At 40.5% G+C, this 25,713-nt stretch overlaps 1 protein-coding gene across 1 annotated transcript; it reads left to right on the top strand.

The window, feature by feature from the left end:
* Window positions 1-1,626: 1,626 nt before the first annotated feature.
* Window positions 1,627-24,976, top strand: STMN2 (stathmin 2). Its single transcript, XM_062189530.1, has 4 exons — window positions 1,627-1,735; window positions 5,176-5,348; window positions 16,437-16,628; window positions 24,917-24,976. The coding sequence occupies exons 1-4, from the start codon at window positions 1,654-1,656 to the stop codon at window positions 24,974-24,976; spliced, it is 507 nt and encodes a 168-aa protein (XP_062045514.1). The 5' UTR covers window positions 1,627-1,653.
* Window positions 24,977-25,713: the final 737 nt, after the last annotated feature.

Here is a 25,713-nt window from a genome sequence, read left to right as displayed (position 1 = left end):
TCAGCCTACAAAGCCTTGCTATTATTTTTTTCAAGTAGATCATGGACTTTAATGGATTAAATTATTTTATCTTCTGGCAGAAATTATAATTTTCACTGAATATCTATGTAAAAATCTGCTTGGGTTTTCATAAGTAACATTATGCCATTAACCAAATAAGCAAGTAAGAAAAAGAAACAGGGTTAGGCCTTCTAAAATCCCAGAAGTATGCAATACAGTGTCTCAGAATAGATGTACCAAGACTTTAAGCTACATGGAGAGAGAGAGAGAGATCTGTTGGCAGAGCCTCTGAATGTGTTATGCCGGAAAATTCATGTGACAATATTTACCTTTGCATCTGGTTCAACTATATGCCGACATGCCTAGTCTTGTACACAAACTGAAGTTCATCCTAAGAGTAGAATTGGAGGAAGGCCTCATGGCAGACGTGAGATAGCTTTTTACTGCATTTTATCCAGAGGCCACATCTTTGTCACTGGCCACATGTGACCTTGGCCCTTGAGGCTCAGTTCACTTGCTTGTAAAGTTGATGGTGGAGTGGATGGACAGTGGACTAAACAATTTCTTAGAAACTCCTCAAACTTCTTATGGCTCTAAAGCATCCAGGTGATGGATCTATTTCCTGCTGGTCAACAAACTGTCCATAATATCCAAACTCATCTTCTGGGAATTCCCTATTTCCCAATATTTCCCTATTTCCCAATATTCCCTCCCTTACAGAAGTCAGAACACCCTGCTAAGAGGGGAATGTTACCCGTGAGGTTCAATAAGTTAGGTCATAGCAGTCTGAATATAACTTCTCATAAGTTAGTGAACAATACATCCATCATTTTCCATCCATTTTACTTAATTTATTACCTTCTCTAATTATATAATCAACAAAGGTGAGAGAATCCCACATCCTGATCCCCATCTGGTGGTAGGGAGACGCTTGTCCTCCTGGGTAGGAGGCCTACTATAAAATAAAGGAGAAAATGAAATGGAGAAGGGGAGTAAAAAGAACAGAGAAGTCACCCTCTGAACTCCTGAAGATTAGCACCCAAACTGAGCTCCACTGGGGGGGGGGGGTCCTTGTCAGACCTTGGATCCAGACTTTGGAGTGTATAGAAAGAGGAACAGATAAGGACACGCACTTGGCATGAGGAGAAGCAGCAACATAGGTCCTCAGAGGATGTATCCACTAAATACTGTGCCAATGGGTTCTCTGACTATCCCGAATGAATGTGTGATGATTCAGGCTGAACCAACAAAGGAATCCTCTCAGCCTTAGATAACAGACTCAATGCACTTTTATCAGGATGAGCTTGTCTCTGTTGCTCTGGTCCATTCTCCTCTCTCCATCTCTTCCCTGTCTCACTCCCTGGCCTGCCAGATCTTAATTCCTTCTTGCATCTTCTCTTCTGTAACCCCCTCTGTCTGCCTTGTTACCTACCCTGCCATAATGTGCACCACACATCCTCTGCAATAAGAAGTGTGCGAAGTTCTGCTTCCATCTTTCAATCATTTGTTTTGCCAAAGAAGGTAACACAGCGTCCTTGGCAATATTCATTCTGCAGGAGACTGTATTATTCAAATGCAAAGAGGATTTAAGTGAAAATTCAGAAAATGAAAGATCCTAATCTTGAGGCTTTCCTTTCAGCCTACAAGGAAAAAATGAAGGAGCTGTCCATGCTCTCACTGATCTGCTCTTGCTTCTACCCGGAACCCCGCAACATCAACATCTACACTTACGATGGTAAGTTGCCTGCGGAACAAATGCCCCTGCTTCCTGGATCATTTAGAGCTTGCATTGTCCGTCACAGCTCCTGATATAACCAAATCAATATTTGTAGATCTCAGTATTGACTTGCTGTGTGTAGCTATCAGGTCTTATATTGCTAAAATCAGCTTGAACTTGGTGCTAATAACAGCACATTGACATCTATTAAGAAACACAACTGGGGTGCTCCTAGCAGCCATGTCCAGGTTATCTACCTCCAGGATACCTCTAGAGCTCTCCTTTGCAAATAATGTAATACGCTAAGCTAAAAGTAGAATAGCTATTAATTTGCAAGAAAATACTAATATACTTAGAAAACTTAAGACATGAAATCAATAACGTCACATTTTCTTTATTATAGTCTTTATAAAGTCCCCATATTTTGTGTATGTCTGTCAACAAACTAATAGTAAAGATAGCTGACTAAATAAATCAAATTGATTTTTGACTGAGGCCCCGGTAAATAGGATGTGAAGAGAAATACCCAGAGTGTTGGCCTGGCAGCTCACTTTTTGAAACCACAATCCTTTAAGTTGAATGTATCCTAGTCTTTCTCTCTGGCTCTGCCACTAACCTCCTGGCCTTGGGCAAGCAGATACCTAGATCCCTAGAGCCTCACTGAACACTAGCTTCTCCAAGCAGGGCTGTTATGAGGTTTTAAAGTTTTCACACTAAGTTAAAACATCAAGATATCTATCATTATCAACAATTCATTCTCATCTAATTCAGTCAATCCAATCAAAATGTTTGATTCAGTTCTATGTATGTTAGATATAGCTAAAGCACATTTTTTGCCTAGGTTGTCAGTTATTTTTCTTTTCCATATATGTAAAGAAAGACACGAAAGATCAGGTGAATGGGCCTTTGGTAGTTAACCCCCTCTGTGCTTTTTAAACCTGTAGAAAGTTGTTCTATGATGATGTAAGCATCCTGACTGCTGATCAACTGTCTCAGAAGGAAATACTCCCCACCCATGTAAAAAGATTTTGGTGTCTAACCAAAACTTTTATTAGAACACAAGCCCAATGCCAGTTCCTGCTTTGCATAAATTCAAATATATTGGACAGACCATTATCATCTGCTAGATCTGGCTGCAACTAGGAACCATGCTATCTTTCTTAGGAGATTCCCGATGTTGAATCACTCAGTGTAAAGCACTCAGTGTTGTCACTGAAGATCCAAAGATGAATGTAACATGATCTTCACCTATAAGGCACTCAAGGCTTAGGGAAAGTGTCTTTCAATATACACATGGTCAAGATATAGAACACAGAGTGCTTAGGACAGAGGAGGTAATGATGGTGTCTGCTGCCCAAGGGATTGAGAAGAGGGGCAGATGAAAGTACAAAGTTATATATAACCGAGTTTCAGAAGTTGAACAGATAATTCAATCTTGTCCAGATTGAATCAATACCACAACTGGTGTAGAATCTCAAATTTCTAAGGTTCTTAACTTGGCCTTGTATTTCTATGTTGATAAGAAAGTGAATCATTTGTTGCAGACAAACATGATAAAACATGATAACAAATAGCAATTGTTCTTCTTATTGTTTACATGTGTAAACCCAGAGTGCCATAGGCTGTACTTTCCATTCCCTACCACTTGTCATTTAATCTTCACTGCAATCTTAAGAGAAAGATGCTCCTCTTAGCTCTGTCTTTATGTGAGGGAATGAAAGCTTAGAGAATTTAATTAACTTTGCCAGTGCCACACAGCAGGAAAGCAGTACCTAGTGTTCACCTGCAAATACAGGCAGTTCTAATACTAGTCTCTCAGCTAAGCCCTTTAAAATCCCTCTCCACCTCATCAGATAAGCTATTTTTATTTGCCCATTCTCTTTTGTAATCCTTTTCTATAGGCTTACATGGATTTTATATAGTTGCATTTAAAGCATAACTAAATATTGGATGGCTTCAGGAAAGTGTAAATTACTTTTATATTTGTGGGAAAAGAAATGCATCATTTCCAACTTACTTATTAAATTAGTTATCTGGATTTTCTATGAGCATTTATGGATCCAAGGTCAATTCCTGTCAGCCTGGGGTTTTTATCTGACCACAATCTCAGTGTATTGCTAAAACATTAATGGAAACATAATCCTCACATCAGAAGAAGTTAAGATTTCTGCTCTGCCCTGGCCAGAACCGGCCTGGAGACCTGGCTGGCTGGCTTGCCACGATTTCAAAGGAACATTAATAAATTAGAGAGACTTATAGGTTAGGTGGCAACGTGCTTATCAAGATCTAGAAACAATCTCCCTGAAGATCTTAGCCTGTGGTGGGGAGATGTGATACAGGGCAGCCTTAGTGATTTCTAATCAGTCAGCCCTCAGCCCTCTGTGTCTGTGGATCCACATCTGCAGATCCAGCCAACTTTGGATGGAAAATGTTTGAGGAGAAAAAACCTATGTGTGCCCTGAATATGTATGGTCATTTCTCCCTGCCATTATTCAGCATGACAGCAATGTACACAGCATTTACATTGTATTAGGAATTACATGTTAAGCTAGAGATGATTTAAGGTCTATGGGAAGATTGTGTAGCATCTATGCAAACACAGTGCCATTTTACATAAAGATTTGAGCATCCTTGGATTTTGGTATCCACCGGGCATCCTGGAATCATTCCCCACAGGTACTAAAGGACAGCTGTACTTGGAAGACATAACAGAGAATGACCTCAGCTTTCAACCATTCACATCACATACAAGCTCCAGCAGAGTGATGTCAAAGCTATCTTAGGCTCACATTAAAGAATAGTCATCTTTTTTTAATCATTATATTTCACTACCTTGTGAACAAAGTAATTATGAATGTCATACCAAATATTAGTTATCGTTCATTTATATTATAAATTATATTTATATTAAAACCATATTATGCAAGGTTAAAACTTGAGGGTCTGATAATCTGCTTATCTTTGCCATAAATGCCATTGATAAAAAATGGCTAGCAACTATTCAGTTTTTTTAATAACAGAAATATTTTATATTTATGGTGTAAAATATGTTCAAAATATGAAGGTACTTCAAAAAAGTTCATGGAAAACAGAATTTAAAGGTAAGTTTTATTTGGTACAAAAAATTTTAAAATCCATGCAAGATTTTTTCATAATATGCATTTTCCATGAACTTTTTGAATACACCTGGTGTGTGTGTGAGTGTGTGTGTGTGTGTGTGTATACTGTGGAATGGCTAAGTGAAACCAATTAACATATACATTATCTCACATGTTTGTCATTCATTAATTTGGGATGAAAACACTCCAAAATGATGTAGAGAAAATTATCATATATAGCATTTTATTTCTACTTCCCAGAGTAATAATGCTACTTTCAGTTGCTGGAATTAAAATCATTAGAATAAATCCATGCTTTGACCCCTGTATGCTTAATATTCTCCACTGTTCATTTCTTAGATATGGAAGTGAAGCAAATCAACAAACGTGCCTCTGGCCAGGCTTTTGAGCTGATCCTAAAGCCACCCTCTCCTATCTCAGAAGCCCCGAGGACTTTAGCTTCTCCAAAGAAGAAAGATCTGTCCCTGGAGGAGATCCAGAAAAAGCTGGAGGCTGCAGAGGAAAGAAGAAAGGTAACTCTTTCTAGACTATGGTGAAGTTCGCTCTACGCTCCCCTTTTTGCGTTCTCTCTCTCTCTCTCTCTCTCTCTCTTTCTCTCTCTCTCTCTCTCTCTCTCTCTCTCACACACACACACACAAACACACTCACACACTTCTAGCAGAGGTTCCAAGGGTCAGTGACACCTGACCCTGAAACACCCCAACATATGTAAGTCTTCAATAGATGCAGAGCCAGGAGCGTCTGGATAAAATGTGCCTCAATTATGGTAAGATAAAGGCTGATTTCAGAAGAACCAAAACCACACTCCTCTTCCCCTTGTCATAAAGGCCCCATTCCTCTAGTCTATCAGACATACACGTTGCCAAGAAAGCACAGCCTTAGGTAACTGGAGGAGCAGGCCCTGAGAGCAGGAGGGAGATGGCTGCCCCCTCAGGGTCTGTGGCCGGGTCCCAGTGCAATGCACAGTTTTCCTTGGAACTAGCAGATCTTCTCTCAGAGATCTTTCCTGCTATTTGCCTCTCTGGTAAAGACCAGGAGCTTGCCACTTTCCTTCCCAGAGCCCTACTGCCTGCCCTCGAACCCAGTCCTCCCAAGATCCAGACTTCTCTGAGACCTTTGGGTGTTTTCTTCTACCCATTGCCAAGCCTCATAAGGATTTTCTCTCTTTTTGCCATTGGCCCCCATTTGCATTACACAGCTTTTCTTTTGCCAAATGTTTAATTTTACACAACCAGGTACCCAAGAAAAGCCAAGGGCATTCAGATTGAAAGGTACTCAGAAATTTTAGAGACTGTAGTAGACAGAGCTTGTGTCTGAATGTGTCTGTTCCAAGGATATGGTTGTGGTCATTCATCCCTTCAAGGAACTCTAGATAACACAAAATGGCTTTTAGATAATTCAACCCCACATTGCATTTTTCACTTGATTTTTCTTAATATAGTTTTAGAATTATGTAGTCGCCAGGAATCTGCTCCATGCAATCTCTGATATGAATAGAAATTGTGAATTTTAAATATTTTTCCTTGTATGAAGATGTCATCTATAAAAAAGTCAGTCAGCCAATATACCAAATAGGAGTTAACACTTCCACGTTGAGTACCTACAAATAGAATGAAGATCATTCTTCTTCTAAATACTGGATTATTTAACAGGGAGTATAGGACAAACATGTGATGTGTTTTGTGTGTGTGTGTGTGTGTGTGTTCACAAGAATAGAATAAAAGATAAGCTTGTTTTGGTGTAAAAAATTTGAAATCCATGCATACAAGGGATCTCAAAAAGTTCATGAAAATGCATATTACGAAAAATTTAGGTGCACAACACACACACACACACATACATACACATGCATATACACATATCAATCAAGGCTCAAAGGCAATGTCTTCAGATTAAATTTTCTGTACAAAAAAAAAATAACCTTTATGGTTGAAAAAATATCTTCCTACAATGTGTAACACACTGATCTCAATTTCGATTTTCACTTAAGGGTGATATTCTCTGAGCATCAGAGGAGTGTGTGTGTGTGTGTGTGTGTATACACTGCATCTGACCATTTACTGTTGTTATATAGATTTCATTTTAGTTTGTTATTTGAGTGACCAAAAGATGAACAGATAGAGAGAGTGAGCTCCCATCTGCAATTTACTCCCCAAATGCATGCAACTGCCAGGGCTGGCCCAGGCCAAAGCTTGGAACCAAGAACTCAACCCAGGTCTCCCATTTGAAGGACAGAAACCCAAGTACTTACCATCACTGCTCCCTCCCAGGATCTGTATTACCAGGAAGCTGGAGTCCAGAGCCAAAGGCAGGTATTGAAGACAGGTTCTATGATATGAGTCAAGCACATCCCAGCCAGTAGGTTAAATGCCTGTCCCTAAATTTAGATTTTAAAAGGAGAAAACTGAGCTACCAACCCATGTATATATACAGGAAGCTTCCTTTAAAAACCCACTTGCCAGCTTTTGGTGGTGGTGGTGGTGGTATTTATAGCTTTCTTCTCACAATGAAGCTAAATTAAACTATCCAGAGTTATACTTCATCACAACTTGCCTACCGGCAGATATGACCAGCGAACTAAAGCAGTGGAGGGTGTGTTGCACTGAAGGCAGTTTAAGTCCTCCTTGAGCACTTGTGTCATACAGGTAACAGGTACAGACATAGGTCAGAGGTCAGCATCCACAGATGCTGTGGATTTACAAGGTTACCAAGTCAGTGAAATCAAAATTCAGTGTCATGGTTTAGAACGTTGCTGCTGGTTATAGGTAAGGTATTTAGCTTGAAGGAAATCATTGAAGGAAAAAGAAGAGCACAGAGATGATCAAAACTAGCTGTGTTCTTATAAAACTCCTTGAAGTAAATAATTACTGATTCTGATAAGACTCCCGCATAGTATTCTGTCACATTTTAAGTACTACTTGTGAAAATTTTCAATGTAAAAATCACTATATAGATTATGTCCTGGTGGTACATTTTCAATTGGAAGAAAATATAACTTAATTAACAGAAAGCAAGGCAAAGAGATTTGGGGGTACAGGGGTGAAAGAAGCTACATGATGGGTGAGTCAGAAAAGGCCACTTGACTAAGAGAACCAGCCATGCTGCTCTTCTCTGAGTGAAGAAAATTCAAAGTAATGGAAGTAGCAAGTGCAAAAGCCCCCTGGCATGGGAGCCTGCTGGGTGAGTTTTGTAGACAGTGTGGGGCCAATGTGGCTGAAACAGAGAGAGCAAGGGAAGACTGGTAGAACTGAGGTCGAAAGGTCACATTGTAAGGACTTGAACTCTCTCTTCAAGTGAAATGAGAGGTCAGTGAGGAAAATAAAGCATGTCACTCTTTGATGCGAATTCCCACATCTAATCAAAGAAATGTTTTTTTTTTTTAAAAAAGAAGGTGACTAGAAAAACAAGTAGTGTTAGATTAATAAAGAAGGCAAAAAAATATTCTAGAATAAGCAAATGGTTTCGGTACTAAAAATACACAGAAGTAAGAATGGAGAAAATTGGGCAGTAGGTACACTAAAGGTTTGGATCAGCAGATGTGTGTGTGGAGTTGGAGGGCCTTGTATAAGGAGAGATTGTGGAGGGCCTTGGATGCCAGGTTTATGTACAAATTCCATTATGTAAGAAATTAAATGTCAATTAAAGCTTTTTAAAATATCCACACATCCAATCTAGGCCAGTGGTCAGCAACAGTTCCATTGTCCTGGACTCATTTCCTTTCCCATAATCTAATGTTTTTAAAGATTCTGCATTGAAATCATACTACATTTAAATAAGTATTAATAAATTTTTCCATGGTTATACTCAAAGACATTTTCCACTGCCAATCAATATTCCTGATTAGAGTAAGATAATATCATTTTATCACCAGACATAATTCTAACACATATAAACAAACACATGGGTATAAATAGGAAATATGGCTTTCTGTACGGGCTTTTTAGACATAAATGAACTCATGAGTTCCCGCACCTCCATTAGTAAGTAAATGTAAGGGCTGTGCCTGGGAGTTCAGGTGCCATCTGAGAATCAGTGGCCTAGGCTGTGTTGCAAGGGCTTCCTGGGCTTACAGCTGAAGGGCTGCCACTGGGGCATCTCCACGTGGGATCAAATGCACTTTGTGTCAACTGCTTTGGCACTGTCCCCATCTCCTCACTCCATCTGCTAACACTGTTGCCACCTGACCATCTGGTGACCAGGTTGGACAATCCTCCCCAGGTTCCTCTGTACCAGAATCAATGCTCCATTGATTGGCTGGTAGAAGCTTGCTATAAAAAAGAATTAGCCCTTTTCCAGATTTTTCTCCTTTTTTTTTTTTTTTTTTTTTTTTTACTGTCTCTGGAGTCAGAAATCACCTCCATGAGATTATACTAATCTTATATGGTCAGCTTGAAGCTCATTTTTTTTTTTTTGACAGGCAGAGTGGACAGTGAGAGAGAGAGACAGAGAGAAAGGTCTTCCTTTTTTTTGCCATTGGTTCACCCTCCAATGGCCGCCGCGGTTGGCGCGCTGCGGCCGGCGCACCGCGCTGATCCGATGGCAGGAGCCAGGGGCTTATCCTGGTCTCCCATGGGGTGCAGGACCCAAGAACTTGGGCCATCCTCCACTGCACTCCCTGGCCACAGCAGAGAGCTGGCCTAGAAGAGGGGCAACCGGGACAGAATCCGGTGCTCTGACCGGGACTAGAACCCGGTGTGCCGGCGCCGCAAGGCGGAGGATTAGCCTAGTGAGCCGCGGCACCGGCCGAAGCTCATTTCTTAAAAGCAAAGTTCCCATGTTGCAACTGGCCCAAATGGGTAAAAAATAAGAACATTTTAGCCATCCACCCACCCATTTGTTCATTCATTCAGCAAATATTAGCAAGAGGCAAGTGAAGAGCCAGATTATCCATATATCCCAATTGGCCCAGGACAACTCCAGCCTACTTCTCTGGTTCAAAATTATTATTGGTTATTATTCATCCTAATAACTGTCCCAGTTTAGTAATCAATCATATGGTCACAGCATGGTGTTTAAAGAGATCTTTAAAAACATAGTGGTTAATAACATATGGTTAATGGAATGCCTAGGATAAAATTCTAGTTCCTCCACTTCCTAGCTGTGTGCCCTTAGGCAAGTCACCTCATCTCTCTGTGTCTTACTTAGTCATCTAAAATAAGATCAGGAACAGGATATAAATCTGGGAGATATTGTGAGAATTAGAAGGCTACCCTACGTGAATATATATAATATGCAGTGTGGAAGGCTTAGCTATTATGTAAAAATGCACCAGTCCTAACCTTGCAGGAACTCATAATTTTATAAAGGAAAGAAGTTTTGTTTAATTCAAATATTGAAATGTTATTATTAAAGGGTACTTCAAAAATGTCTCGAAAAAATTGAATTAGAAAATAAGCTCATTTTGGTGCAAGAAGGTGTTTTAAAATCCATGAATAGTTTTTTCATGATATGCATTTTTGTGAACTTTTTTGTGAACATTTTGTGAACTTCATATGATATATTTCATAAATGACCTTAAGTATAATAAAATATTATTTATAAAGTTTCATAAAAGAATAAAAATCTTGGTAGATAATAGATATGTAAATAGGTCAGTCCATCAAAAGTGGCTTAAAAATTAACATTATGAAAAAATGATGAAAATTGAAGAATCTCAATGACATTAATAAAACTGAACCTGAAGATAGATTAAATTAAAGCAGCATCCTGCTCACACCAGCCCAGTGAGCTCTAATCGGCCCACTGACCTTACCGGCACAATCAACTCCAAAGTCACAGAACCTCTGAAATCTCTGTTCACTCTTAATAAAGGGGATTAAAAGCCGAACATTTGTCACCAAACCCGACCGGCTTACCTTTTCTATTTGTTGGCAACTCACATTGTGGATGGCAACTAAAATGGAATCCAAGAAAAGGGGCTGGTAGCAGTGGATTTTGAAATAAAATGCTGGATTCCTCACAGCATGGTGTTCAGGAAGCATTCTTACCCTTAGCAGAGCTCATGGCCACAGACTCCTCACGTGGTAGCCCTCGCGGTGACCAACATGTCCATGTTTATTTCCCTTGGAGCCAAACACAGAAAGCTCATCACAGGCTTTAGAATGCTAAGGCCTCACTCTAAAAGCTTTGGGATTTTAATCACTTTAGATTTCTCACCTCACTTCGGGTTCTTCAACACAAATTGAATATGACACCTTTTGTCTTATAGAATTATACTCGATAATCACATTTCAACACAACACTATCTGCGAACTTAGCGGGTTAGTAGTGTTTTTTCATTGTTAGCAGTAAAGCCAATAATTACAGGCACAGCATCTAACTGGCACTTTGACACTGTGGGACTGGTGTCCAATAAATGGTGGTCGCACAAAGGGGCTTCAGAAAGCTTGAATGAAGATGGTACTAAAAGATAAGCTTATTTGGTGCAAGAAAAAAATTAATTTTATTTATTTATTTGAAAAGCTAAATAGAGAAAGAGAGAGAAGGAGAGCTAGCTATTCCACCAGCTCATTCACTCCCCAAATGGCCTCTTAGGGCTCCAGCTGGGCCAGACAGAAGTCAGGAGCCAGGAACTCCAACTGGGTCTCCCACATAGATGGCAGAGCCCCAAGCACTTGGGTCATCTTCCACTACTTTCCTACGTACATTAGCAGGGAGCTGGATGGGAATTAGAGCAGCTGGGACTCTAACCAGTGCTACAAGTGGCAGCTTAACCCACTGTGCCACAATGTCAGCCCTACAAAACTAGTTTTTAAGTTCTGTGTGTAGCTTTTTAATAATGTGTTTTCCATGAACTTTTAGAAGATCACTCTTATTTCACTCTAACGAGGGGGGAAAAAAGAAAGTGATAGAACTGTATTTACCTCAGAAATAAATGGAAGACTAGTGTCATCTAAAATGCAGCCTTAAATCTCCAAAGTGTACATAAAGTCAATTGAGTTTTATATCCCAGTTAATTCAAATTTACCTCCATTTTATTTGTGCAGTAATTAAACTCCTAGAGGCAGTAATATAGGAAATGGCAATTAACCTCCTTTGAAAATCTTAAAGTGTCTATAAATGTTCAATAATTCCTCTCTCTGTCTTACTATCTTCCCTTTCACATACCTCTCGCGTAATTATCTCCACGATATTAAATGCAGTTGAGGAGGTCCGTGGCTGCAAAAATTATTCACCAATCATGTGCCCTGGGTTCTACAATTGCGAGCTGGAGTGTATTCCCTGGTCTCCCGGACATCATGCGGAATGTCTCAGTTCTAGATTTTGCCTTGACATTTGCATTCCATCGCCTGATCATTATCTGGTCCTCATTTTCCATTTCCATATTTCTGTGACCTTCTGTGTTAGGAACACACTATTGAGAAGTGTCCTCCAAGGCCAGCCACTTTTTCCTTCAACAATTTACTTCAAGCAACTTTCAGCAAATCCCACTGCTCCAGCTCCCCTGTCAGTCCACACAGTCAAGATTCCTCCCTCCCCATCTGCCCGGACAGGGGGGAAAGTCAGAAAGCCTCTCGGAAGGTGCACTGAAAACTCCACTTGAAGAGGAGTGTTTGCACTTTGATTAATCACATGTTTTCACTCTGCAGCATTGCAGTCATTTCACGCCATATTTTAGTGCAGTTTTCTGGACGATCTGCTTATTTGGTCATTGATACAATCACTGGTATCCAGTTTCCTTCCTTGAGGATATTACTAGAAGATTAAACTATATTCAGGTGAGAATCAATTTCTCCAATAGAACAAACTTAGAGAGAAGTTATGAGCAGCAATAGCGAAAAAATATAATTATAGTTTCCTGTTCCAGTGGAGTTACAGGGAACCTAGGAATCCCATGAAGGAATCTTTTTTAAAATTGGGTACTTATACATAGGGACCAAAACTCATAAGTATTTTCTCAATAAGGAATGCTTTTTTGTGTAACTGAAGCGTGGCCTGACCCAGCTGGCAGGTCTTAGCAGCAGACTGATAATGCTCTGCATTGCCTTCTGTTGCCGTGTCACCCCATTAATTGTGTTAATACATGCACCTGGGGCTGGCATTGTGGCACAGTGGGTTAAGCTACCATCTGCAACACTGGCATCCCATGTCAGAGCACCAGTAGCCCAGTTACCCAGCTCCCAATCCAGCTTCCTGCTAATGCATCTGGTAGGGCAGAGGAGTACAGCCCAAGTGCTTGAACGTCTGCCACCCATGTAGGGGACCCAGATGGTGTTCTTGACTCCTGGCTTTGGCCTGGCCCAGCCCTAACTATTGTAGGCATTTGGGAATTGAACCAAAGGATCAAAGATCTCTCTCTCTATCTATCTATCTACCTATCTCTCTCTCTCTCTCTCTCTCTCTCTCTCTCTCTGCCTCTTCCTTCCATCCCTCCTTCCTTCTGTTGCTTTGTTTTTCAAATAAAATAAATCTTACTAAAAAAGGAAGAAACGCATATGACACCTGTGCTGTGGAATCTCATTTGGCATCAAGAGCTGCCATTAGAAATCCAAGCCAAACGCTGTACTCCAGTAATGCAAAAGGCATTACTTATTGTAGGAAGTCTCCATTCACTAAAATGGAAACTGTGGGAGCATTTGCCCATGCAGGCCCAATGTGTCCCACTAAGGCAAGAAATTTGAAAAGGTCTGTGTTCCTAAACCACCCTTTTAATGGCAGAGCCTTTCCTTCTCAATCCTATTTCCTAGCTTTCTCCTCCTGACTTTGACTCTTTCACAGAGAAAACAAGAATGCAAAAATCAACATGAAGTTAAACACAACTGAGCAGTGCCAAAGCTAATTTGAGCATCTGAAATGATAATCCCCACAATTGCAGTAGCCTTCTGATAGCCATCCACAGCCACCTCTCAGTGAGCTGATCCAGTGTGAAAGAGCAGCAGGTGCATGCCCCTGCCCTGAAATTCACCTCCATAGCACCAAGCCCTCCTTACTCAGCACCCCCCATCCACCCATCCACCCACCCACACACACACACACACACACACTCATACACTCAACAGAGCAGGACCAAGTATGGGTTTTCTTAACACCAGGTAGGGGTGGATTTCACAGTTCCTGCAGAGAGGCCTCTTGGAAAAAATGGCCATGAAAAATCCAAGTAGATCTCTTCTGGAGAAACAATGCAAACACTGATCTATGGAGCAGGGCAGGGAGGGAGCTATTGACACAGCCAGCAGCTCTGCTGCCTTAGCAGCCATGGCCAGTGAGCACACACTGCTCAGAAGATCATTACATAACTGTGAAGGTAGGAAAGTGTCTAAACACTACATTCAAGAATTTTGGAAAGTTTTTGTTGCTCTCTTTTGACTTACTTAGTTGTGTTTCCTGAAGCTGCCTCCATGGGTTTCTGTTCCTTACTAGAGAAACCTGGGCCTCCAATGTAACCCCCAATTTTCTGGCGTAGCACGCCCTCGTGTTGTGCTAACCCAGTCCTCTTCTTTAGATGGCTTTTCTGAGCTGGAGGTTCTGAAAGGAAGGATCAAAGTTGTTCCTCTTGTTTCCTTATCATGCTCGCTTCACTGAGAGATCTCCTGCAACACAGCCTCACTCCACAGACCTGTGGGGGGCAGGAATGAAGGAGTCAGAGAACGACCTGGGCTCTGGTCAGCCATGAGGGCTCCTGAATCCACCAGCTGGCCATAACCAGAGGAGTTGGAGCAAGTGCTGTGCACACATGAGCTGGCCCAGTAGGTTCACTGCCAGCCTCTCTTAGTCACAAGGACTTGAGTTTTACTTTAAACTGAAGTGATTTCCATTTGTTCAGTACCAACTTACCCACTGTTAGACACTGTGTTAAATACCATGCAAATGTCATGTCATTGGATCCCGACAACTAACCTGTAAGAACTATTTTTATCCATACTAAAAAATTAATTTCATGAAGACTTTTCTCAGAGAAATCTTAAAAAATGCTCTCTCTCTCTCATTTGCTCTCCCTCTCTCTCATTTCTCTCTCTGTCTCACACACACACACACACACACACATACACACACGCCACACACACTTCAGTAGTCCGGGTAACAATAAATAAGCAAACTCTGTGTCAGAAGCTTTACCAACAGTCCCACCTAGAGGCCGAAGGATGAACCAGCTATAAAATATTTTATTTGTATTTCTCCCAGAAGGGCTCCATCTGGTTTTGAAGTGAGCTTGTGTTACAATTTCTCACTATTTTTCATTCTCATGTTCCTGCAAACTAAGACAAAGCAAGAATGTCATGGGTTCCTTAAAATTTCAATGAAATCCTTGCCTGGTTAAAGCAAGAAGCAAGGCTGTTCTCCATGGACCCCAGATCCTGCATGATAAACCTTGGACTGAGCACATCAATGGAGACTCATCAGGCCGCCTGACTTCACGATTCCTGTAGAATTGTATCTAAAGAGAGCTTCTGCTCTTTTCAGCCCCATATGGCTTACACTTCAAGATCTATCCAGTAAATTCCTATAACCACTACCACCACTAAAATGTCTTTCTATCAATGCTTTCAGGGCAACCGATACTTAATAGGCCAAGGAATGGGAATATTATTTTGATCAACTATTAAGTATTCATTTCCACAATTATTCCTCTAAAGGCTCACCTCTGAGGAGCTGCCCAGGAACAATGAGGTTGGAATAGTTTAGTCTTAAACCTGGATAGGTCAGTACTGGGTAATATTTCTCTTAGCTACACAGCTTGGAGCAGAAAATGACAGGGAAATAAGTTGAATAACACATGTAGGGTCACCAGCACAGCTGAGATTTGGACACAGGCCTGCACCAAAGCCCATCTACTGTCATTTGCAGAAGGCAGACTGTGGACTACCCACGATAGAATCACCAGAGTTGTTTATCAAAAAGGTAGCTTCCTGGACCACATCAAAGCCATCTTAGAATCAAAATCTCTGGAGGTAGATATCAGACTTCTGCCTTTTTTTCAGCTCCCCAGCAATGGTTAACATACACCACACACGACCACGTGACCTGGTGAAAAAGTATGGCACACAAAGTGTAGGGGAGCCATGGGAGGTGCATCTGTCCCTGGTCTTGCTGCTCCACTCAGTGAGCAGCAGCTGTATTTCAGGGATGCCACAGGTGCCCTCAGCTTGTTTAAGAGGGCTGTCCGTGGCCAAGCGGGCATCAAACTTTTGCTGCTCTGAGGTCTCCAAAGAGAATTTGGCAAATGGAATCCAAAGGGACAGATGTGGCGTAAGAGGAGAAAGTGAATTTGAGAATTTGTCAGAACCTGCCCTGGTCCTCACTCATTTTTCTCAGGCCTCAATTGAATGTCACCATTCAGTGATGAATTACAGCATTTCCTGTTGCATAAGTGCTTGGCAGCATTTTTTTAAATTCCTCAATGAGGCGTAAGTGCTTCTTCTTCTATGACAGTCTGTCCAAACAGTCACAGCTGTAAATGCCACCAACCATCTTTCCCAGCTAATGCCATCGTACAGAAAAGTCTAAGCCCTGGAGGTGAACACACACTGACAACAGTACTCAAGGCTGGGAGAGCAATTCCTTTGAAAAGAACACACCCTCTCCCGTTCCGTTCGGTGGATCATTGCTCTGCTGGGTTTGCATTTGGGTCACTATAAGATGGATTTGCTTTTCTTCCCCAGTCTCAGGAGGCCCAGGTGCTGAAACAACTGGCAGAGAAGAGGGAACACGAGCGAGAAGTCCTCCAGAAGGCTCTGGAAGAGAACAACAACTTCAGCAAGATGGCGGAGGAAAAGCTGATCCTGAAAATGGAGCAAATTAAGGAAAACCGTGAGGCTAATCTAGCTGCTATTATTGAACGTCTGCAGGAAAAGGTAATCACAGCAGGGTTCGAAGTAGAAGGATTCATTCACATCCGGCTCCTCTGGGTGCACTCACATAGGGCCGCCTATCAGAGACTTGGTCACAACTGGCTGCAGGTACAAGACCAGAGGGGGCTGCAGCATGGGAGAGGAATGGGAATCCAATGTTCAAGCTAGATTTTTGTCAAGTTTTCCAGTGGTGAATGGGGTTAGGGAGGCTGACTAATGCTTTTTTAAATGTGCAAGTTTTTTTGTACAAACCTTAAGAACTCTTCTTTGGAAAAAAAATACTAAATTGGAAATATGAGACATTTTAAATAGCATAATACTGCCTACTAAATAGTAACTTATTCAATTAATATTCATACATAGTATTTAATATAAATATTAAATTAGAAAAGTAGATCTGTCAGGAAAGGCCAGGATATTTAAGAACACTGATAAGCCTATTTTCTCCAAGTAGGACAATCTACATGGAAAAGTAGCATCTGATAACATTGCTTGGGACATAGCAAAGAGGAGCTGCTACGGGATGTTTGTGTCATCAACTTCTGACAGCCTAGTGCTTTCTCCCTCACCAATCTGAACATACACTCGTTCCCATCAATTAAGATGAATGGCCCTGCAGTTCCTCTGAAAAGCACTTTCTCCTCTTTTTAGGCTCCACACTAGCTCTCCTCCTCCCTGCTCCCTTCCAGAAAACTTCCCTTGGAAAATGCAGTGTAGCTATGAGTTGTGTAGCCTTGTCCAATTCCATATGTTGAATGAAGCTTGAGAAAAAGGAACTTTGAGTAAAACGCTCAATCCTTTCCTAAGTCCATCCCTGACTCCCCCACCAGGACTGAATGCTGTTAGGTGTTAGGCACTGGAGGTACAGAAAGCAGCAGGACTGCCTGTCACTGGGCACTCAGAGCTTCCCCACACCAGCCCCTGGTTTCTGCATACTTGTTAGGAAGCTTCCTGACTCTGTCAAAGTTGGCCCATCTCATGGAGGCGCCGACTGCTGTATCCTGAGCTTCTGGAGATTCTTTGTTTCCACTCTCACTCTGTGACTATAAATATCAGGCTAGAGCCAGAGAAAATCAGGCATAAAACCTTTACGAAGTGTGATTTCATGGAGATTTTCATGGGCATCTGTGCCCTTGAGGAATTTTTGAAAGCGTTGCAGGGGAAGAGTGTGTAGGCGGGGGTAAGGTGTGACGCACAAGTAAGACATTGATGCCCTAGGGGGTTGTGGACAAGCCCTTGCCAGAATAGCCACTGGATGCCTTTGCTAAAACCTGAATGCTGGGATCAAATCTTTATTAATAAACCACTGTCTCAGAACTCTGGCATCTGTGGCCTTATGTTTCAGACTAATGAGTCAGGTAAGGATTTGGAGGAGACAACAGAAGTCAGCTTTCTGCTGGCTACCTGTGGTAGTACCATAGCTGGCACTCTACTGAGATGCAGGAGAGCAAAGTCCCATTTGCTAGTATTTACACCCCTGACCTTGAACCAGTCACTCTTCCTTCATTCCACTTTTCTAGAGAATTGAAGGGATTCTTGCTTGACCAGGGCTAGTACCATGGACAGCAGAGAGCCATTGTATTTGATGGGGGATAATTATGACTTCAACTTCACATCATAGGCTCTAAAAAAAAAAAAACATCAGTGGACTTTCTAAGAATGGCACTTTTCCAGTATTTTTTAGGACTTTAGTGCCCAGTGCAAGATTTATACTTGCAACCCAGGAGCATTAATGTTTTTACAGTTATGCATACACAAACCCACAGCATATACCTCTTGATTTCAGTTATAAAATAGTTTGCCAAATTGACATATTTAAATAGTATTTCCAGAAGTGCTGGCTCTTTTCTGTGTGTATTTCATCTTAACCCAGCTCCTGCCCACTCCCGTGTGCACTGTCTCCCACTCCACCCAAACTTAGTGCCCTCCCCTATGCGCAGGTACAGACAGGCATGCACGCAACTTCTCCTGGATATAATACACCTGCAGGGGGTTTACAATTCCTGCCATACGGCTCCAGAAGTTACAGTGGTGCAACCCAGCATCCATAGTTTGTTGGAAAACTCTGCACATAATTCCAGGGTACAGCCAGCTTTGAGTACATGTGGATTACAGCCTGTTAGGATTTAAGTGTGTGTGTGTGAGTACATACATAACATATATGTATGTGTGTGTGTGTGTGTATAATCTGTGTTTGTATATGCTAAAACTACTTTTCATTTTCCCAATATTGGAAAAATAAGCTTTTGTTACAATCAATTTCTAGCCTTTTGTTTGAATGAAATTACTCCTGTGAGATTTGAAATTTAAAAGAGAATTAATACTAATACTGAAATTTCATGAAACTGCCAATTTTAGCATGAACTGTTCTGGAAACTAAAGATGATTATTACTGAAATGACACCTATTAATAAGTTAATCAACCAATAAATACTTAGTCCCTCATATATACTTAGGAACCTTGAAAAGGAGGTAATATCAAAAAGTATTTATGAACCATCTCCTTCTCAATGTGGATGATATGAAATCCAACAATAAATAACACAGCACCAGCAATTAGAGAATAAGAAAATGTGTAGTACGCATCAGTATAGACAGTAAATACAAAGACACTGAAGAATACCTGTAAAAATAAAGCCATCTCTGAGTGGGTGTTTATCATAGTGGTTAATACACCCACATCCCACATCAGAGTGCTCAGATTGACTTCAGTCCCAGCTGACTCCAGTTTCTTGTTTGTAGTCCCTGAGAGGCAATGATGATGGCTCAAGAACTGGGCTCCTATCTCTCATATGGGAGACTTGAATTGAGTTCCCAGCTCCTGTCTCTATCCTGGCCCAGTCCTAGCCATTATGGGTATTTTAGGAGTGAACCAGCAGATGGGAGCGCTCGTTCTTAATCAAAGACTTCTTTAATATGGTTTGTTATGTCATCATAAATTATATTTAAATGTTATCTACTTTTGTCTCATAGGTGCGTTTATTCCTCCAAAGAAGAATGTTATACTCATTTCTCATTTTAATTTCCTATTTCCGTAGTTTCCCACCTTAAAACTCCAGCCTAATTATAGGAAAGAGACTAATACAGAGAAAGAACACCTATGCCACAAAGACCTGCATTAGGCTGCTCTCAACTTGAGATTACTCAACTTGAATGAGATTGTAAATAATCATACCCAGGACTCAAAATTGTTGTCTGTGCATTATGACCGACACACTGGTAAAGAATGTTCGTATTCATGGAGTGATATAAGATGGTGGAAGGAGACAGGGAGAGAAGAAGAGAAGCAATATGGGTGGGATACCTGTTCTTGCCATGCAAGAATGATCAAAGATACATTTTCTTCCTTCTCTTCTTCCTCTAACATACTGCAGACACCCAGCAAAAAATTTACCACTTGACCCTACTAGGAACTCAAAGTAGTAGCAACTCCATCACCAGACTCAATAAAGAACTATAGTTAATATATTATATATCATATATATTAATATATATTAATATAGTTATATATATATTAACTATAGTTAATATAGTTAATTTTGAAAACTCAGTAAAGACATGTATATTTATTTTAACAATAATACATATATTAATTAAGCATATAATCTTAATGTACATTGATTTGCCCATCTTTTGATGTTAGACCAAAACCTTTTTGAGAGATGGATCAGTGAATGGAGCTCTTTATGTTTTTTTCCTGTATTATGCATACTGTCACATTAGGTATTCTTCACAGTTTCAAAGAGTTGAGTGAAGACTAAAGACACTTGCAAAATAACCTGTATATATCATTCTTACAACTTCCCTCTGGCTTTCACTCTCAAATATTGCCAAAGCTCTCTCTCTCTCTACCCTCACAATTTTTCATTAATGTAATATTTAATTTTTTTTTATTTTTGGACAGGCAGAGTGGACAGTGAGAGAGAGAGACAGAGAGAAAGGTCTTCCTTTGCCGTTGGTTCACCCTCCAATGGCCACCGTGGCTGGCGCGCTGCGCTGATCCAATGGCAGGAGCCAGGTGCCTATCCTGGTCTCCCATGGGGTGCAGGGCCCAAGCACTTGAGCCATCCTCCACTGCACTCCCTGGCCACAGCAGAGAGCTGGCCTGGAAGAGGGGCAACCGGGACAGAATCCAGCGCCCCGACCGGGGCTAGAACCTGGTGTGCCGGCGCCGCAAGGCAGAGGATTAGCCTAGTGAGCCGCGGCGCCGGCCACATTAATGTAATATTTAATTAAATTATGCATTTAAGTTTTCAAATGTAAATAGCTAAACAGGTATGGAGATAACACTGACCATAATCAAGCGTGTAATGCAACCAATGAGAGGTATGTAGAAATGGTAGAAAAGAACCTGCCAGCGCCAAGCAACTTAGCCTTTAGGAGATGCCAGACAGGAGATGCATAGAGAGCATTAACCTGATGTGTTGTTGAGAAGATTTCTACCAATCTTGTTGAATTCTCCAGTTAACCTGGTCATATCATACCCCCTTGCATTTGTAATTATACTACATCACCCACTAGTCATCGCCAAGGCTGTCCACCTCACAGTATGGTCACAAACACCACAAGAGCTTCAGTGGTGTTCAGGAGTGAGAGAAGCAAGTAACTGGGCTGATCTTGACGACTAGTTCACCCTATCCAGCCATGAATAGGAAATAGCACTTAGGAAATAGAAGAAATTATTCAATCTTTCAATTTTCACTTCTAATAACCTAGAAAATGTCGTGAAAATATCATAACCATTATTTTAGTGATAATAACATCACATAATACAACATCTGTAAAAGGATACCAATATTTTTTCTTAAGGTAATTAGATTCTGTGATTCTTCACCTATGTGGCGATTGGGGTAATACACAACTCTATAGCTGAACTGTTATCAATTCCTCGCTATCAAAACTTTGCATTCTTCTCATCTAACTTTAGTATTCTTGTCATTCTGATTCACAAATGCCATTTGGGCAGCCATTTACTACTGAAAATGTTTGATAAATGAATAATGAAAGGAAAAAATATGAAAACTAACCCTTATTGATTGCTCCCTATAGGTCAGGTTTTCTGCATGTGTTATCACATTTAAACTAAAAAAAAAAAAAAAAAAAAAAAAAAAAAAGCTAAAAGAAATACTATTACTATCCCAATTTCATGTCTAAGGAGGCTGGTCCTTACAGAGGTTAAGCCACTTGGCCAAGATCACAGGGATAAAAGAACCACAGAGTCTAGATTTGAATGAAAATCTCTCCGACTGCAAACTTCTACCCTAAGCTAAAGCTGCTACTATGTGTAAGTCATTGACCACTGCACAGTAAGCAAGCTTGGCAACAGCACTGGAACTTTATACTCCATGGCTACCCGTGACTGCATGGCTAAGTCATCCTGATGAATGAAAACATGCTTTCAGCTCTTACCTCACTCCAGAACCCTCTTTTGAATTGCAAGTGCATATAGTCATAAGTAAAAAGAAGGATTCCTGATGAAACTGATCTCATCTTCATTTTAACCAACTCACAACAGAATTTCATAGGTGGAATTGACATCCCAGGTAAACTGGTCAATACCACTTTATATGTGATGCTGCATGAAGTTAAGGGGCCAGTGAGAAATAGGAAGAAAGGAATTCATATTTCAATCTTCCAGTAGTGAAATCTCCTACTAAATCACACTATTTTAGAGGCCCAAAGTTTTTCCTGAAACCACCTCTTATACATTTTTATTCGTATCAAAGTGGTAGTTACATAAACTGCTGAAACATAATTTGTGACCTTTCCCTTTTAGTTACTGTGGAAAATACAGAGTTTAGATTTTCTTAGGTCTGTCTAGCCCAGGGCCTCTGAGAGTTCCCAGCAAATATTAGGGGCTCAATAATGAAAGGAATGTGACTTTGGAAATAATCTTCTTGATGAGCTTTCTGAATGCCACCACTGCTTTAGGGACTTTTGTACTCAAGGGCTTTGATAATGTGCAACCAGTTCACTGATAGGAAAGACAAATTATGTTGAGAACCACCGCTTTCTGCATGTCTGCCTTCATTGTCCCACATTTTGATATAAAGTCACATTAACATTTCATGAGTATATATAATTTGGATATAAAGTGTCCAAGTAATAGGCTCCCTAAAATACATGAAAATAAACAGTATTTTTCCTGGAAACTCACAAGATTTATTTAAACTTCCTTTTTTTATTATAACTAAAACTCATATTACACTTGTTCTTTCCTATGGCAAAATCCATTCCTTTAAAACTCATTTTGATCTTAATAAGAAATGTTCATTGAAGCAGCCTAATAATACTAATTATAATGTTTCCCATTATAAAGCAGAGTTTATATGAATATCTAAACTCAAAGCTTTGGTTTTTTTCCTAGCGTGTGATGGTCTGGACTTTTCCTCAATTTTCATCAGAGCTCAGCTCTCACTAATTAGTTTCTTTCTGCCTGAGAAAAAAAGATTTTGCTGCATCTTTTTCCTAATAAAAGCAGAACAAAATAAAGAATCAGCTGCATCCATGATCATTTTCCCCTGTGATAGTTCCCAGGCAGGATTTGATTTCTCTTTACATGCCTTTTTTCTCTCCTCTTCATGGATTTTGAACATATACAAAAAGCTCATTTAAACCAATTAAATAAAATTGCCTTTAGACTTTTTCTCTGGAGTCAGCTTCCTGCTTACTCCAATTCTGTGTCTTTGAAAGAAATGTAGGGTGGTCTACGCCTGTTTCTCCCAGAACCTGCACTTGAAAAGACACATTCTTCTGCAGATTGTAAGATGTCTTCCTCACACTAACACTGAGATTGGACAACCATGGCTAAGAGAGTGGGCTGTTGAGCCAGGCTCTCTGGATTTGAACTCCAAGATACCACGAGTTGATTATGTAAATGTGGGAAAGTTACTCAGCCCTTCTGTGTCTTAGTATCTTTATCTGCAAATTGAGTATAACAGAACTTCCACCATTGGAGTGTTGTGAGGGTTCCAGGAATTAATTCAAGTAACATCTGGATATAGACCTACTATATATTAATTGCCTTAAAATGCAAAATATGATTCTATGAAATACCTTGTAAGCTTAGACTCCTAGTGATTAATAGAGTTTAATGCTAAGATTCACTTTATAGCTGGTCAAAGACATTGACCCTCAAATTAAAGGAAACTGTAGAGCATCAAGATATTTCTGTAGCTTTGGAGGGGGGCAGCAATGTAAGAAATATTTTAATTAAAAAACAAATAATATTTATATGAATTTAAAGGTTAGGTTTAACAAACATTTATTTAGCATCTATGACATATAAGACAATATGTCTATAGTCTAGAAGTATGTGCCAAAAACTACTACATCCACCTTTCCTCCATCAGTTCCCTGCTTGGGAAATTCACTTCCCACCCCAAGGCTAGGGCCTCCATTCTCCATCTAAATAAATGTCCATCAATCTCTTGCTGTGTGCCAAGCAGTACTGGGCCTGCAAGCACAACAAAAGTGAGAAAATGGTCCAGACCCCCAGTGAGCTTAGCGGCAAGTATAGCAGGTGAGACCAGAACAGAAATGTGCACAATACAATTTGGAATAAAATGACTGCCACATCAAGGAAAGATGTATGCAGCTGTCCAGATGGAAAGGAGATGACCTTCAGCTGCTGTCTCATGAACATCTATGTGGAGAAAGGGACCACTGCCACAGGGCTTAAAGAATAAGCTTTGAGTCCTGACCAATGCAGGTGGAAGATTAAGTTATGAAAAGACCTGAAGTATCAAGTATGTGTAGGAGGAGGGTAGAGGCTAAGACTAGGAAAGTCATTTGGACCCAAGTTGTGAAGGGGCTTGATAAACAGGTCAAAACTTTAGGAAGCAAAACAAAAAATCTTCTTGGATCCAGTTCTTCCAAAGCGCCCATCAGCAACAACCAAGTCCCTAAAATATAAGGCAATAGGAAAGATACCATCAAAAATGACAGGGAAGCCAACATGTGAACTTTTGTTGCTGTTCTCCAGATCAGTGCAGTAGTCATAATGCTCAACATTTTCTTAATCATATGACCTACTGGCCATAATTTTAACCCAAACAGGATTAAATTTTTTTTTTTTAAATTCTGTAAGTCTTGTAAGATCTTCTCTAATGTGACATTTCTTGGAGCCCATGTTTTCCTTTCCTGTGAAATGAGAAAAATGCCTCCAGCTAGACCCCCAAACTGGGATACTTCCAGCCAAGATCATGGTATGCAGAGGACTAGACTGGCCACCCACTCCTCTGTGCACAACAGGGCTTTGTGACCTTTCCTCTCCCTTTGGTGTCTTTTAGGAGAGGCACGCCGCGGAGGTGCGCAGGAACAAGGAGCTGCAGGTGGAACTGTCTGGCTGAAGCTATGGAGGGTATGGCACGCCCCACCAATAGTCAATCCCCCTGCCTATATTATAATGGATCATGCGATATCAGTATGGGAAATGTATGACATGGTTTAAAAAGAACTCATTATAAAAAACAAAAAACAGAATCAAAAATAAAAAAATCAATGCGGTCTCTTTGCAGAATGTTTTGCTTGATGTTTAAAAAATACCTTGGATCTTATTTTGTAAATACTTACATTTTTGTTAAAAAATACAAGTATTGCATTATGCAAGTTATTTCATAATCTTACATGTCCTGTAACAGGCTTTTGATGTTGTGTCTTTCCACTCAAATGAATTTGCTAGGTCTGTTCTTTTTGAAGCTCCCCATGTCTCACTCCATCCCCTGCCCTTTTCATTCCAACAGAAAAATGAGGTCAGTAGACAGTCTATGGTGCTAGAAACCCACCATTGCCTAATGACCTAGATGGCTTTGTAATCTCTGAGCTTGACTAAGACCATACCTACATCACAGGTATTAGGATTCCACATGAACCTCCACATTTGTTCGCTCATAATCTACTTACTGCCTAGAAACTACAAAACCAGGCTAAGGAAAACCACCAGTCATAGCATTTACTTCTGCTTCTACCAGATTATGTGCCACAAATGTGCTTTGGCTTTAGAGAGGGATGGATGAGAAGACAGATCTGAGATCAGTCTGGGTGGAAGCAAAAGGCTGAACCTTTGAAAGCACTGAACACAAATCCA

The sequence above is a fragment of the Lepus europaeus genome, chromosome 4 (assembly GCF_033115175.1).
Source record: "Lepus europaeus isolate LE1 chromosome 4, mLepTim1.pri, whole genome shotgun sequence".
Lineage (NCBI taxonomy): Eukaryota > Metazoa > Chordata > Mammalia > Lagomorpha > Leporidae > Lepus > Lepus europaeus.
Note: the sequence above shows the minus strand (reverse complement) of the source record. Positions and strands in the feature narration are given on the sequence as shown.